The sequence below is a fragment of the Tiliqua scincoides genome, chromosome 3 (genome assembly GCF_035046505.1).
Source record: "Tiliqua scincoides isolate rTilSci1 chromosome 3, rTilSci1.hap2, whole genome shotgun sequence".
Lineage (NCBI taxonomy): Eukaryota > Metazoa > Chordata > Lepidosauria > Squamata > Scincidae > Tiliqua > Tiliqua scincoides.
Genome location: NC_089823.1, coordinates 128,338,379 through 128,353,865, shown reverse-complemented (window position 1 = coordinate 128,353,865; position 15,487 = coordinate 128,338,379). Strand labels below are relative to the sequence as shown.

Sequence of the window (15,487 nt, the reverse complement as noted above, 5' to 3'; positions counted from 1 at the left end):
TCATATAAGTTGATATGTTCAGTCTGTGCTGTATCCCATGGGATCAGAGCAGCTTTTTTTCTACACATCCTATCTCTTAGGACATTGGTTTCCAAACTGGTGGGTCATGACCCACCAGTCAGGGAAGTGCTCAGCTCTGGACCCTTAAGGGGTGGGGCAGGGGAATAGCAGTGATGCAATCCCCCAGATTGCATAGCTGCCAGGGAAAGAAGGGGTTTTTATACTCACCAAAGTGAGCTCTGGCCTCCAGGGGATGTGGGGTGACCAGCAGAAGTCTCCACAGGCTCTCCCCAAGCCTTCAATTAACTAAAAACAGTGCTTGGAAACCACTTCTGGTTTCCCTGCAACCCCCCCCTCCGGGGAGGTGGCGCTCACTTTGGTGAGTATAGACCCCCCCTTCTTTCCCCGGCATCAGTGCAGTCCTGGGGATTGCAATGCTACCATCCCCCCTCCCCGAGTAGGACTTTGGGAACTGCTACCTTAGGAGCTCATGATTTTTTGTAGTTTAAAGGGCATTTTGACTAAAATTTCACTTTTCAAAGGAACTGTGTTATATGCATGTCCTTTTGGGAAATATGACCTCAAAATAATATATGCAATATATACTTTAATATTCTAATATATATTATTCACAGGTAGTGTATCCCACAGAAGTTCTCAGTTGTCTGGAATGACTCCATGTCAGAACAGTACATCAGGGTCTGTAAGGTAACAGAAACCAACTTTGCGACTGTTGAAATGAAAGGGAAATCTCTTCTCACCTCAATCTGTTATGGACATTTTCTTTGGGTCTTGCTTTCCTAAAGATGAAGTAAAGTTAATGTATAAAAAGAGATTAATGCTTGTTCCAAATAAGAGAAGGTTTTAGGATGGTGGAAAGTCCCATCCTAAAACCTCACGTCCATTCAGCAATATAGTACAAAAGGGCTCACATTCAGGCCTGCCAGCCTCAAACCTTAGCATTTTATTTGCCATATATTAGGTGGGGAGAGGTTTTCTAGAAAATGGGAGTTTTCCACTGTGCTCAGGCTCAAGATTGAAATTTGGTGCCAGTCCTGAACCTGACTGTATTATTACTGTACAACACTGCAGCATAGCATGGAAAGGAGAGTTTTTGAAATACATGGCCAACATCCCCCTTGTCATAATGTTCATCTCAAGGGTACTACAAGCTGTTATCTGCTTATGGCCATGAAGTCCATTTACCTCTCTCCCTCCATTTTCCTTTTTAAAAAAAACAAAGAACACCTAACCACAAGTATTTGTTACTTCTGTGCACTCAACATATCAATGGACTTCGGAGTTCACAGGGCTGCTGACAGTGAAGTTGAAAATGTCATTTAATTTACATGCTTCAATGAACCTAGGGAACCACATTCCCCCTTCCAAATATGTAGAAAGAAACCACTGCTTTGGTAGCCCTGTTTCACTTCCAAACTTAAGAGGCACTCTTCTCCTAGGTTCAGTTTACACCAGGGGTCTCCAAACCCCGGCCCAGGGGCCAGATGCGGCCCGCAGAGCCCCTCTGTCTGGCCCGCGGCCAGCCTCTGATCCTCTGGGAGCCTCTGGCCCAGTTGACCAAACACAACCAGAGTTGTGCTTGTGGGGTGGGGAAATGGGGGTCCATTTAAGTGTGTGTGCTTTATTTCTTGGGCTGTGTTGGTGCTTGGAGAAATCCTGGACATTTGAGCCCATTCATTCATTTCAGTCATTCATCTAAGTTCCATCTCTAAAGTATTTATTTAAATTGTTTATTAAATTATTTTTTCCGGCCCTCGACAACATGCCAGATATTCAATGCAGCCCTTCGGCTGAAAAGTTTAGAGACCCCTGTTTTACACTAATGATGATGATAGTGGCATTGCAAGCCACTATTTTATGTTTAACTCTTTTCTGTTTTGTCAGTTTCCCCACTAAGCAAATGCCTCATTCCATTATTCAGTTTGAAGAAATGTCTGATAATTAAAACTAAGGAAAAAGTACATTCTGCAATCTCTGATTATTCTATATATCTAACTTTCTCAAAATGCTATGTCAACTCAGTGTTTTTCATTGACTTATTAGGCCATCACCATTAAGAATGCCAAATACTCGGACTTCATATGTGTCACCATTAGGTTCGTCACAGAGTAGCAGTATTTGTTTATCAGATAGTTCTGGCCTGAGAACTACTCAGCATTTTCAATATACACCACAACATCTACATTCATCGGCAATAAGAGAGCCCATCAGCCTTGCCAGTCTTTTACAAAGGCAACATTTAGGTAAGTAGTGAATGACTCAAATAAATCCAAAACTAAATGGTTGTTGTGTGAAATGAGGTGGACTTACTGTCACAGGGCTGTGACAAGTACAGTACAATGCTTGAGGCTTCATCTCTAGTAGAGGTTCAGCTGGCATTTGTGCAGGACAGAGCCTTCTCGATGGTTGCTCCCAGGCTTTAGAAGTCCCTTCTATGGGAGATTTGGAACTTCATGTTCCTTTCAGCTTTTAAAAATCTACTTATTTTGCTGTACTTTGGGGATATGATTGATATGTTATTTCTCTGCTTTTTTTTCTTTTGTGATTGTCTTTTCTTATTTGTTAATGCTTAAATTGATTTACAGTGCAATCCAAGGCACGTCTACTCAGAAGTAAGTCTGAGTGTTTACTAGGGCTTACTCCCAAGAAACTGTGTATAGGATAGCAGCCTGAGAGTTTATTATTGTTAGGTTGGTTTGTTATATTTTGTTGTAATATGATTTATTAATTTTAAAGCATTTGATCCTTCAGCCAGCAAGGTTGCCAGACCAACATATATAAAATCAAACAATGGGAAATCATAACAGAAAAAGATGGGGGGGGGGAAATATGGGGATATTAATTGTGTTTTAATATATATTCAAATTGTTCTGAGTTGCCTGCATGCAAAATATAGGATATAAACTGAAAATTGAAAAAAACACCCTATGAGTTTGATATGCAATTACTGTGCCCTGCTGAAAATAATGCTAGTTACTCAGCTTTTCCTATGGAGAACCCTATCTAGCATCTGCATAGGTTTGGACCCACCACAAATCTGTATAGTCACCTGTCTTACCCAGTGACAAATATAGTGTCTGACTGCTGCTCTGCACCTGTATAATATATGGATTGCAAGTTTGTTTGTCGTGTGAATCCATTTTTGTATGCATTCAAGTAAAAAAATGAAAGTGATGAGACCCTGAAGTGAAGAGTTGCATTTGTGAGTATACTTTTAAAAATGCAGGTAGATTTTTTGCTTATGAAAAGAATAAATGCATATGAAAATTAGATGAAATACTCTAAAAAAACAAAGTTTAGACCAATTATATGTTCAACAATTGACCTTGAAAATTGCATGTGTTTTAAAATTGTCCCTTTTAATATTGATATTTATTCTCATTTTAAATCTCTCTCTTTATAGGGTCTACTGATTTTGTAGGACATTCATTACAGAAATAAATACACCTGCAGGTTCTGTTCAGCTAAAAGCAAAATAACCAACTGTATACCACTGTGAATTATCTAGCTTATTATAAGCTATTTTTAAATAAATGTGTTTTTGTTATTACTGATGTTTGGCTCCTGAATATGACAGTATTTTAAGGCTTCAGTCCTGTGCACTTTTTACACTGAACACAGTGAGACTTCTGATTAAACATTAATAGTATTAGATGGTAAAAGTGTCGAACACAACCCTGTTGGATATTATATGTTTTAGATTAAGGTTTATAGCTCAAGATGGTACACCAGAGGGCGCTACATTACCTTTAAAACAATAAATTGTTCCACAGATTTTATAAAAGTCAATTTAAATTTAATTACTGCAAAATTTGAATATTCTGGTCCCAGTTCTGTTGTCGTACAGAAAATCTGTACAGTTAAAATCTAGAAAAATCATGAACTGAAACCATATGATCTGCCTTTGGACCTGGAACATTTTAACAGAGCCAACCAAATCAGCAAACTCTTTAAGACATGGGGACTTCAATGCTTAAAGTGAGCTCCATTGTTGAAGGTTTCCCTTTTATTTTAATGGGGAAATGAATTGTGTATATGTGTCTCCTTTTTTCATTGACAATTTCAAAAAGGATAAAATATCAGTCAGTTTCAGATTATGCAAGGATGAATATGATCTTGAAGATTACAAGGAAGGGATGAACAAGTTGTGCTTCTACATTTTTTGGACAAAGCAATTTCTGTTACCTAGTTGCGCTATGGCATTTTATCCTGAGGTTTTACCATAGCAAAGTTGAAATTGTACACTGCCAGGAGTAGCTGCTTGTAGATGACAGAGGTTGCCTTATTGTGCCCCTTGCCTCTCTTGCTTGCTTAGTTGATGGTGTCACTAGCCACCAAACTGTTGTAATGGGAGAAGGAGTAAGGGGTGATCCTTTGGGATCTTTGAACAGAGGGAAATAATAATAATAATAACTAGGTATTTATATACCGCCTTTATTCAAGGCGGTTTACATAGGCAGGCATTTTACAATCATAGAGGTTATCTCTTTCAAGAACCAACAACATTTCAGAATGGATCTTCCTGGTTTGGTCTCACTTCTGGCCTCCAGTTCTCCCACGCAGGCTGACAAGCAGCTCCATCTCTCACATGGAGGGCAGCCAAGACACTTCTTGCTCACACCAAGAGCAGGTGGAATCACTTAGCTCGGCTTGTCAGCTGCTTCAAGGTCTTGCCATTCTCAGCCGTTCAGGGAGCTGCTGGAGTCCTCAAACTGGCGAACTTCTGATGTTACCTTCGGGCTAATAGAGGCTCTACCCTCTAGACCAGACCTCCTGCCCAGAAATCAAAAGGGAGATTTCATTCCTCCCCTTTTCTGTAGCAAGGGCATGTAATGAACTGCCAGTTTCCCTTTGCTCATCTGTAACTGATCCACTGTTGCTATAGCTAAGACCCTCATTTTCTATGCATGTTTGCCTGCTTGCACATGTGTGCACATGCACATTATTTAACAGGAATTTCCTCTTAGTAAAAACTGTGAGTCTCTCTCTCCGCCCCCCCCCCCTTATCACAGGGATGACAATTGGGGGGACCTATGTCATTTGCCCTGCCTTTTCAATTACAATATTCATTTAATGCATATTACTGTACTTTGCATACAAATCAGTGCAAATGGCTCCTTCCTGCACCCTGTAGGGAACATCAGAATTCCCGAGGCCATACTGGAGGAGCTCACATGTCAGCATTACCCTGGTTTGTGTAAGCAGTAAGGGCTGATTCATACATTATAAGCATTAACTGCTCTTGTGAATGGCATGGGGCACTTATATTGTGCAAGTTTCCTTTTCATACATATACTTTTTTGTGCTTCATATTGTTTGTGATTCTCTTATTTGATTCAGACTATGGGTCTGAATTTGAGCTCCACTGCTGTAGTCTGCTGGCCACATTGACTCTTACAGGTCTTAAAGGTCTCTTAGAATCTTCTAGGATATTCACATCACTAGCCTATGTATGTCTATTTTAAAGTAAGCCCTAATGAGTTCAGTAGAATTTACTATCAGGTAAGTGTATATATGCTATTGCAGCCTTATGGTCAGTGCTCCTTCTCGCTTGGAGAGTGTGCTTACATCTTTCCTTGGTGAATCATAAATGAAAATAATGCAGCATTTGGCCATTACCTTTATATGCAGCTTGGAGAAGATCCTCAGGAACAGATGCCAGTAACCATTGGCCTTGTTTGCATAGTTATACCACCTGGGAATGAATACATAATACTGTATAATACAATTTCAACTACTGAGAAGAAAAATCTTAAGAACAATTTCGTAAGTTTTAAAAATTGTATACTGCATCTCTTTGAAAACAGAAGCATCAGGACATCCAGTTTGATTGTGGATGCACCAGTGAATTTTGAATTGGGGTCCCCCCCCATAAATGTATGAAACAAAAATGCAAAGGTATGAATCATCATCATGAACCACCAGTATCATGCAATAAGAGAAGCCCAAAACTTCACTACTTTTTCAGTATCTGAAGCTCTGTTTGGAGGATCAGTCTGAAGTCTAGTCAACTTTTCTCATCACCCTTTCCTGTTTTTCTCTCCATGCCACACTAATACCAAATAAGGTATCTGAGCCAGTATTTATTAGATAATAGTACATGGGAACTCTGCCACAGGCAAATGTTTAGTCTGATAGACACAGTAGTTAAGCTTACACTTGCCAGGCCACACTCTGTAGAGTGAAAGTGTTTGAGCTGCCAAATTGCTGTTTCCAATTTCTGTATGCTCATGTTCCTCCTTGCTATCGGAAGCTTCCACCCATATGATTGACAAAAAATGAGTACACTTGGATGCACTTCCAAAAGGCATACCATTCTGCCTGCTCTTCCCTGCTCCCTCTGGCATCATTGCATTTAATTCATCTTTGACCTTATGAAATCCAGCTCAATTATTTCTTTATTTTTCATTGATTGCAATGTTTGTGTACCACTTTTTAACCATAATGGATTCTCAATGCTATTCAGAATACCAACATCAGATTGATAGGTGGATCTTAATTGCCTTAGCAATAATAGATCCAGAATATTTTATGGTTTCAGTGATAGCTCTAATAGTATCACGTGGCTCCTGTTTTCCTGGATAATGGTGACAGTGCAAGAAGGTATTGGGGCAAAATTTTTTCCAGAGTTCTCTCTCCAATGCAACAAATTTTACTGCTGTCAGTACCGATGGTTCTGCTCAGAGGCACGGTGATAAAAGAAAGTCTTCTCTCCAGACCTCTTGCAGGCAATAGTATTTAACAGAATATGTCCCCAAAGCAATTTTGATTAAGATCTAGAGGGGAGAGTATCCTTCTGTCAGGCCTTCACATGCAGCAATACTCTACATGTGCTGATCTCTTTCTACAGATGCAACTAGCAAAGGTGACTCATGAGATAATCACCTCCATGTGCTGATCTCTTTCCTAACCATACAGTTAGCAGGCATGACTCCAGAGCTGACTATCACAAACTGTACATTCAATCAGGTTTCTCACTTTTAGTATGGGATTGTCTGTAGGCCATGAAGAGGTAGCGATATGTGTGGTCATAGGTTTTGTTCCCCCACCCCCACCCCAAGCTATCTCACTGAACTAAATCAGTGGCAGGGCACTGAGGTTGTATCTGCAGTTGAGCTAAGCCTACTTCATACAGTTGCATCTGAACAGTTGGTCAGGATGTCTCATATGGAGGCAAATGCTTCAGACCAAGTGTTTGATGAATGCATGAGCTGGCCCATTTAAGAGCTTAAATAGAGATGTATTTCAGAAGTACATTGTTGGGAGCATGTTGTCATCGGGATTAGCATGTGTTTCTTGTAGCCAGGAACCCCACTATGCATTTCTTGTAGCCAGGAACCTAACATCACAACTGCAGAGGGCTTTTATATTCCAACCCAGAATATATACTTAGATTCCAATGAAAGGGTAACCAGTATAGTTAATATATTCTTAAATGGAAAGTTGAATAAGATCAGTCATGTAATCAACCTTCAGAAAAAAGGTGGTAATTACAAGCTTTCTAGTCCGTCATTAAACTGGTAATATTAGATTTGAAGAAAAAAGAAAAACTAAAAATAGGAGAAAGGAAAGCATTTTTATATGACCAAGCTGTGAATGTCAGAAATGTTGAAAGAGTAACTGTTCTAGGCAGGCACTAAATTAAAGTGCCCTGCTATGTTTCATTTAGTTTTCCAAATATAGAAATTCAACCTGTTCTTAAAACATTGACTTCAAACTGTGCGTTAAAAGTGAAGCTTCAGTAGCATATTTTCAGCACATTTTAATGTAATGGGAAATAGTATTTTTCTATGATATGTCAATTATTATTTAACAGGTTTTCGAAAGAAGGATCTGTTCAAGTACTCCTTACAAATGAACTGAACCCCCCAGGGAATCTTCACAATTAAAAGAACTTCACTCTTTCCTCTGAACAATGTAGTTGCAGTGGGGAAATCTCTCAAGGTCAAAAGGGTAAGCTGACATCCCTCATGCTGCCTGCCCTCGCACTAGCTCACCCATTGCTACCCTATGCAGTGCAGACAAACAATGTGGAAGCCCAGGCAGAACGCAGCACAGAATCAGGAGTCTTACGCATGTCGCAGTGTATTCTGTGTGAAACCCAGTGTGCATAAACAGATGGGAGTTCACATCATTATTGTTGCTTTATTATCTTCAAAAACAACAACTGCTGATGGCCAGGATTCTGCCCACAGCCATGCAACCTAATAGTTTAAAAAGATACAGCAAACATGGAAAGAAAGGTGGAAGGTGGAGGAGACAATTTCAAACTGTGTGTTTTCTTAGTGCAGCAATTTTCAACCATGGTGTGCAACCATCATCCATCAACCATCATCATTTGTGATGAATTCTGAGTAGGGTGTGCCAGCACTGCACTGTCCCACTGGCACTGAATCTAGCCCATTGGCTGCCTGAGCAGGTAAGTGGCAGAAGGGTGGAATGGAGGTGGGGAAGTGGTGTTTTGGGACAGGGGGAGGGTGAGAAGGGGATGGTTCAGGCCTGGGAGGGGGGCAGGGATGGGGGAGGAGGCCTTTGCTGTATCCTAACCCCTGTCCCTGACCTGAAAGCCCTGCACAGGGATACTTGGGCTTGCGCCAGCAATTTACCTGCCGCTGATCTGAGTAGTCCCATTGGGCAGGCTGGGGATCCAAATGTTTCCTTATCCTGATGAGACTTCGGCCTGCCCAGTTTCAGCACTGGATGTGGCATTGTCCCATTGCCCCAGTTCTGAATACGATTGGGCTGCCTGAATGTTAAACAAGATTCTCTTTCTTCGTGTGATCAGCTTTTAGCAGACCAGTTGCCCCAAACCAGCTGCTTTGTTGGTGCACACAGAGAAGTTTTTTTTACAGTAACCCTTTATTCTCAATGAAACTCTAACAGATTGCTGTGAAACTATATTAACTTTTTTAATGTGCATATAATTTACAAAGGAAAAAAAAAAAAATCATGTTGTATGAAAAAATAAACTGGGAGGAAGTCCAGTCCCTGGAGTCATGGCATCTTTATTTGCCACAATTTCAGTCATGCATGTAGGACCAAACCAGAGACTTTTGGAAGACAGCTGAGTTTTTTTTTCTTCTGATTGCAAACCAAAACCCCTCCTAAGTATTGAGCCAATTCTGAATTGGGTCTAGCATTTGCCTATTATGAGTACTGTGTGTCTCATTAGTGAAACCTAAAACAGTCTTTAAAACCCCTCTGGGTTTGGGGATTTCCTAGTAGCATCTCCCCACTCCAAACCACTTTTGGGGATGTCACTGTGGGAAGAGAAATTGAAAGTATGCACAGGATAGCTGGTGCACCACATGAGTACAATGTTGTGCCAGGGACTTCAAAAGGATATGACCGTCTGATAATATATAGAGATGTAAGGAGGTAATCAGCACAAGAAGGGGTACTTTTCATTGTGAATTACTCTGAGCTGAAAGCAGTTTGTGTGCAGAAGCAGCACTAAAAAAAGGAACTTTTGATGAAGGAGGTAACACTTTTTCTATAAGGTCATTTACTGGTGAACCATTGGGCAAACACAGGCTACATCTATGAACACCTGGGTTTGGCATCTAACATGATATATAAACTATATCAGTAGATTGTACCAGATAATGTGATAATTAATCAGGCTTCTGTCAGCTGTTTTTTAAAAAAATAACAACAAAGGTAACAAATGAGTTTTTATATAGCAGCAAATAGCATTTGTCTGAATGCTTTTCAGTACATTTGAGAGTTTTCTTCCTGGTGGTATTAGTTGTGCTTTTTAAATATGGTGCTGATTACTGGGGTAAAAGTATAACCATCTTCACAGAATCGTTTAGTGAGGAAAAAAAATTGGATAAATGTGGGTAGTTCTGACTATATGCTTTCTTAATATGACAACAGGTCTCAAGCTCCACTGTGTTATAAATTCTGACATGTGTTTTATACTTTCAGATTCTGAGAAGGAATTGTGCACTGTAGTGTAATTTAATTAACTGCAGTTAATTTTCAGGGTACTACACTGTTTTTAAAAGTATGGTTTATAATTTCAAAGGAATCTGACTTCAGATTCTCCAAACAGATTGTATTTCAATTAGATTTGGATATTTAAGTTCTGTGGGCTGCAGAGTTTTTAAAAAAGCAGTAATTGCATCTGTATATATTGAGGTTCCTTCCAGATGGGACATTTAGTGCAGTAGACATATTGTTTGCTCACAAAGTTTTTATGGAAGTTCACACAATGTCATCATCCAAGCACCCTTCCTCTGTTGCTATTGTGTCTTCTGCCTCCATCCCATCCCAGGCAGAAGGGGGCCATCTGGGAAAAGCCCCTCTCCCAGGAGAACACTGAACCCCAAGGGTTCTTATTAAAAAGAATCAAACCCATAGCAGTGTCTGCAGGGCAAAGAGACCAAAGGTTGAAATGTAACTTGTTTATTAAAAGTCTTTTTAAAAAGAAAATTAAATAATATGGGGAAATAAGGAAGTAGTAAAAGTGCACTGAGGCTGATGAAAAATGCCTGAGCATGGAAGAAAAGCAGAAAATTGTTCTTACCAAATGGATGCAGTAGCCATTAATGTCCAGCAGATGGAGCTGGGATGCCACTCAAACTTTCTGTCCTCACCCCCATGCATTCCTGCATTAAATCTGGGGGAGTTTGCACAATGGCTGGAGTCACCTAGCAGACAAACCAACCAAAATTCCCTGATCACAATCTAGCTAGACAAACCCTCTCTGTCTGAAAGAATATTGGTAATTGAGCAGGTGATTTGAGGATTTCCAACTCAGTCCTTTTTTATGTTACAGTTTGGTCTTGATTTCTATCTATGTGTGGGTCACAATTCAATTTAGTTGCACTGGTAAGCTTTTGACTTCTGGTGTTTACAACACTCCTCTTTCTCCTAACTGCCCCTGTCTTGCAAACATGGTTCAAGTCTTCCTTTGTGCAAAGCAGAATAACAATAAAAGCCTTACTAGACATGGGGAAATAATAGCACATGGAGAAGAGGTGGTCAAATAATGTCTCCAGTATCAAGAACATCAGCAAACCATCCCACACCTACAGCTGTGCAGGAACCCCAGAAACAAGAGGTGAAGGCATACTTCTCTCTCACTGTTGCTTCCTTTCAATTGGTATTCGGAGACAAACTGTTTCTGAACCTGGAGATCCCCAAGAGACTTGTCTTGCCCCCTCCTTTCTTTTCCTTGCATAGTTATCTATTTAAGAAGAAAGCTTGCAGCCAGGGACATGTCATTGCAAACGTTATGAATGTTAGCATTAACATTGCTAATGTTATGTGTGAACGTTGTTTCCTAGGCGCTTAATGTAGCATTATAATACATATAGGATTATAAACCATTATACGCTTAATACTATTCAGACTTTACCATAGCAGCCTGGTTTTGACACATGCATTATCAAGTTTGATGTTTCCACTGTATCCAGAGCCACAAACCGTGTTATGATGAAATCACGACATGAAGTCATTAGCAAGAGGTCATGACACCATGAGTGTTAATGACTTGGAAAAAACTTTGGCTCATATTGTTAGCAAATGACTACAATTCTGTGTCCTTTCATACAGATGTAAATGTTTCCCCACATAAAAGAGCCTATACGCATGCAAAACTGAAAAGCAACCTTACAATTTTCTCCTTGTACTGATAATTCTGTACACGAAGGAAGTAGTTTGTGCATGTGACTATTCAGTCCACCCCTCAATGGCCTGAAATTATTGTGTGCTCATCTGTTTGTGCTCTCACCTTCATTTAATATATTAAAGATCAGGCTGGAAATGCAACAGGTCATGAGCAAGTAGTCTGTCAGTTATTGGCAGAATAAAATTAGTTTAAAATTATGATTTTGTTATAGTTTTTGAGCCTATTAAAAACAAAAATCCTGCCCAAACTGGTAAATAGGATCAGCGTAATGCCTAAGCTAGATTGCTTTCCAAGATATCTGGCTTCAAATACAGTCTCACATTAGACTTGTAAAGCTGCATTTTCCAGACAAGAATGGTGATTTTGTTTCATTTACCCAATGGGCACTTCATCATTTTGTATGTCAGCTCTTGTAGTTGTAAGAACACTGGTTTCTAGCCAAATAAAATAGCCAGATTGACATAGTGAGGAATTATTTGGTGAATTCTCGGCTTTCAAACAGCTATTATACCTTGAAACCGTCTTCTTGCATCGCTCCACACCAGAACTGCTTAAAAGTATTTCTGTGAGCGAAAAGTCATCACATTACAAAGAGGAAGCACAATGCCTCTTGTCGATGTCACAAAGAGCAGTACTGTGTGAAGCAGAAGATGTTTTACTGACTTCAACTGGAGTGCCAGTTGTACCCTTTCCTAATGGGCGAATCTGGCTGCAGTAATCCAGTGACTTCAATCAGACACTTTTGAAAGCTACCTTTCATCTTGTGAAGCCCATTGGTCTGACTGTATTACACTCATTCTTGGTCATCTTCATTGACTACCACTCAGTTTCGGGGTCTGTTAAAGATGTTAGTCCTGACTTGGAATGATTTGTTCTCACTATGGGATGCAGGTGAGGAATGGTCAGGAGCAGGCTTGTGTAGCAAGTGAATGCATCCCCCACAGGTACCAGGGCATTACTGTACTGCTCAACATCTCTAGATAAAGTTGCCCAGTAATAGTCAAAACCTGGTTTTTCTTGTTTTGAGCACATTTCTGGTTCTTCACAGAACTTCTTCCTTGGTGTATCATCATGGATGAACTCCTCAGACCTCAAACCAGGGCCATAGCTGGAGGGACCAGGGTTTTTTTTGCCCCCCCCGAGCCAGCAGTTTGCCCCCCCCGGCATTTTTTCCACACTTGTCATGTAAATGTGGTTCAATGTCCTCCAATTTAGCTCCTGTTCCTTGAGAGCTCAGCCCCTCCCTGCAGGCAGCCTCCTCCAATCAGCTCAGGCTGCTGATGCTTAGTAACTCACCTTAGGGGCCAATCATAGTGACCTGCTGATCGTCACAGGACACCGGAGAGGTGTCTCACCTTCCTGGGAGCTGAGTGGCTATACAGGCACTTTGCAGGACCCTGGAGGCTGCTGCTGAGTGACTCTGGCATCATTTGGGGATGAGCAGGCAGGAGATTTTGAATGGACCATTTCTGCTGTTTGGGTCTGGTAGTGCCTTTCTCTTTGGGGGGGAGAGAAAAGCATGGCTCTGGCATCTGAGATTTTGGATGGACCATTTCTGCTGTTTGGGTCTGGTAGGTCCTTTCTCTTTGGGAGGGGGAAGAGGAAAGCAAGGGTCTGGCCTCTAAAATTTTGAGTCTTTCCTAGAGATCTCAGAGGTTTTTTTTCATGGGTATTGGATATATACACCACCAAATAAACGGACATTGAAGAACCTGAGTGCAAAAAAAATTAGTGTTGAAATCTTCCAATATGGACCATTTTGTTGTCAGAACAAACTGAGCTTCAAACTCATGTAATCAAGAAACTTTGGAAACAACAGGTGGAGATAGAGATAACATTGCTTCTGCTAGCACCAGTAAGGTAATTAATGAGAAGACTCCTGATGATTTAGCATGAGTAGGAGAGCCTATTAAACAAATTAAACTTGGTAAATATCCAAAGAACAAAGATGGCAGATCATTCAGATCAGTGGTTTCAACATTTTAAGTGGCTGGAATATTCTTCAAAACTAGATGCTGCATTTTGCTATCCATGTCGCCAATTTGTTCCATTTACTAAAGAGCAAGCTTACATAAAAAAGGGATTTAGCAATTGGAAGGCTGCATTGGATAAAACTAAATCAGGATTTTTCAAGCATGCTTCATCTGAGACCCACGTGCAGGCTATGTTAATGTGGTCTGAAAGAAACCAAAGAACTGATTCAAACACATCTATTTCAACTCTAATTAATGACAATGTGCTTGAAAAACATATGTATTACATTTCGAGCATTGCTGAAATCATTCAGTTTCTTGTAGCTAATGAGCTTCCAATGAGGGGAATATACAACATTAAGAACATGTGGAGGAAAGTTTATTTAAAAACCTTTTCAAATATACCCTCAAAAGGGACCCAAAACTAGCTGAATCTTATAAAATTATTCCAAAGAATGCCACTTACCAATCCCCAGAAATTCAAAATGAAATAGTTAAAATAATGATTGATTTCATTCAGCAGGAAGTTTCCAATGACATAAAGAATGCAGATGTGCCATTTTTTTCTCTCTTGGAGGATGGAACAAAAGACAAAAATCAAAGAGAAAATATAGCAATTGCTACTAGGTATGTTAAAGATAGTGAAATTTATGAATCCATGCTATCCATAGAGACAACAACTGCTTTGGATGCTGAGACTTTTACACAAAAACTTTAGATATGTTCCGAAGGTATGGTTTAAATCCTAACAATCTGTTGAGCCAATGTTACGATGGAGCATCAGTTATGAGTGACAAGAAAGGTGGTGTCCAGGCATTAATAAAAAAAAAACTGAAGAAAGAAATTCCATACGTCCATTGTTTTAACCACGGCTGCATTTAGTTGTAGTTAAAACAGCTGAAGTTGTACCAATGGTGAGGTAATTTTTTGGACAATGTGTGAAATTATACAACTTTTTGTCCCATGGGGTAGTAGCTGCTGAGTATGAAGGCAAAGCTCTTTTTCGTCTGCTGGAACAGAGATGGTCAGGACATCTTCAGGTGTTTAGGACAATTTTTGAAGAATACAAACATATATCAGAAACTCTTGAACTAATATCAATAAATAATGGAAAAAGATTTGCTGGGCAAGATGTGGTTCTTAGCACTGGTCTCCATCTTATAATGCGGAAGCAAGAGTTTAGATTTTGTCTAGTGGTAATGAAAAATATTTTGGAAATTCTTTCTCCAGTAGATAAGGGACTTATCCAGTAGATAAGGGACTCCAGTAGATAAGGGAAAAGTCATGACATTTCCTTGGAGCAGGCCTATAACTTAGTTCAAGCTACAGAAAGTTCACTAGAAGACTTAAGAAACAGTGAGACTTTGAAATCAATTCTGCAGGAAACATCAAGACTGGCTAAAGAGGAAGAAGTAAAAATGCCAAGGAAAAGGAAATTTAATTCCTTACTTGATGATTATGTGGTGTCTGAAACAACAGGTAACAGAGCATCATGTAGTGACACCCACAGTAAGTATGCTTCTGACTTTTTTGAAATTCTGGAAGTAGTGCTAGCTGAAATAAAAAGAAGGTTTCACGACAATGAAGAGATTCTTCAGGCAATAATTGCAGCAGAAATTTTAAAGAAGGCTTAATTATCTAAAAAATTTCAATATTACCATTCCAAGTAAAGAAGAAATGAAAGTAGTAAAACATTTCCTTGAGAAGAACAAAATTGAAAAGTGAAATTTCTTCAGTGAAATATACAAACACCGGAGTGCCTTTGAAGATTGTTACAGTATGTTACAGTAAGAACTTTTGCATGTAGCACAGCAGTTTGTGAATCGACCTTCTCAGTGTTTACACGAATTAACAG

General features: G+C 39.8%; 1 protein-coding gene across 1 annotated transcript in view; it reads left to right on the top strand.

Annotated features, from left to right (window-relative positions):
- Positions 1–15,487, top strand: part of RNF212 (ring finger protein 212) — a 46,416-nt gene that overhangs the window by 21,980 nt on the left and 8,949 nt on the right. The window contains exons 8-9 of the mRNA XM_066621368.1: positions 636–708; positions 2,065–2,264. Coding sequence (XP_066477465.1) covers positions 636–708; positions 2,065–2,264 — 273 coding nt within the window. The remainder of the gene's footprint in view (positions 1–635; positions 709–2,064; positions 2,265–15,487) is intronic.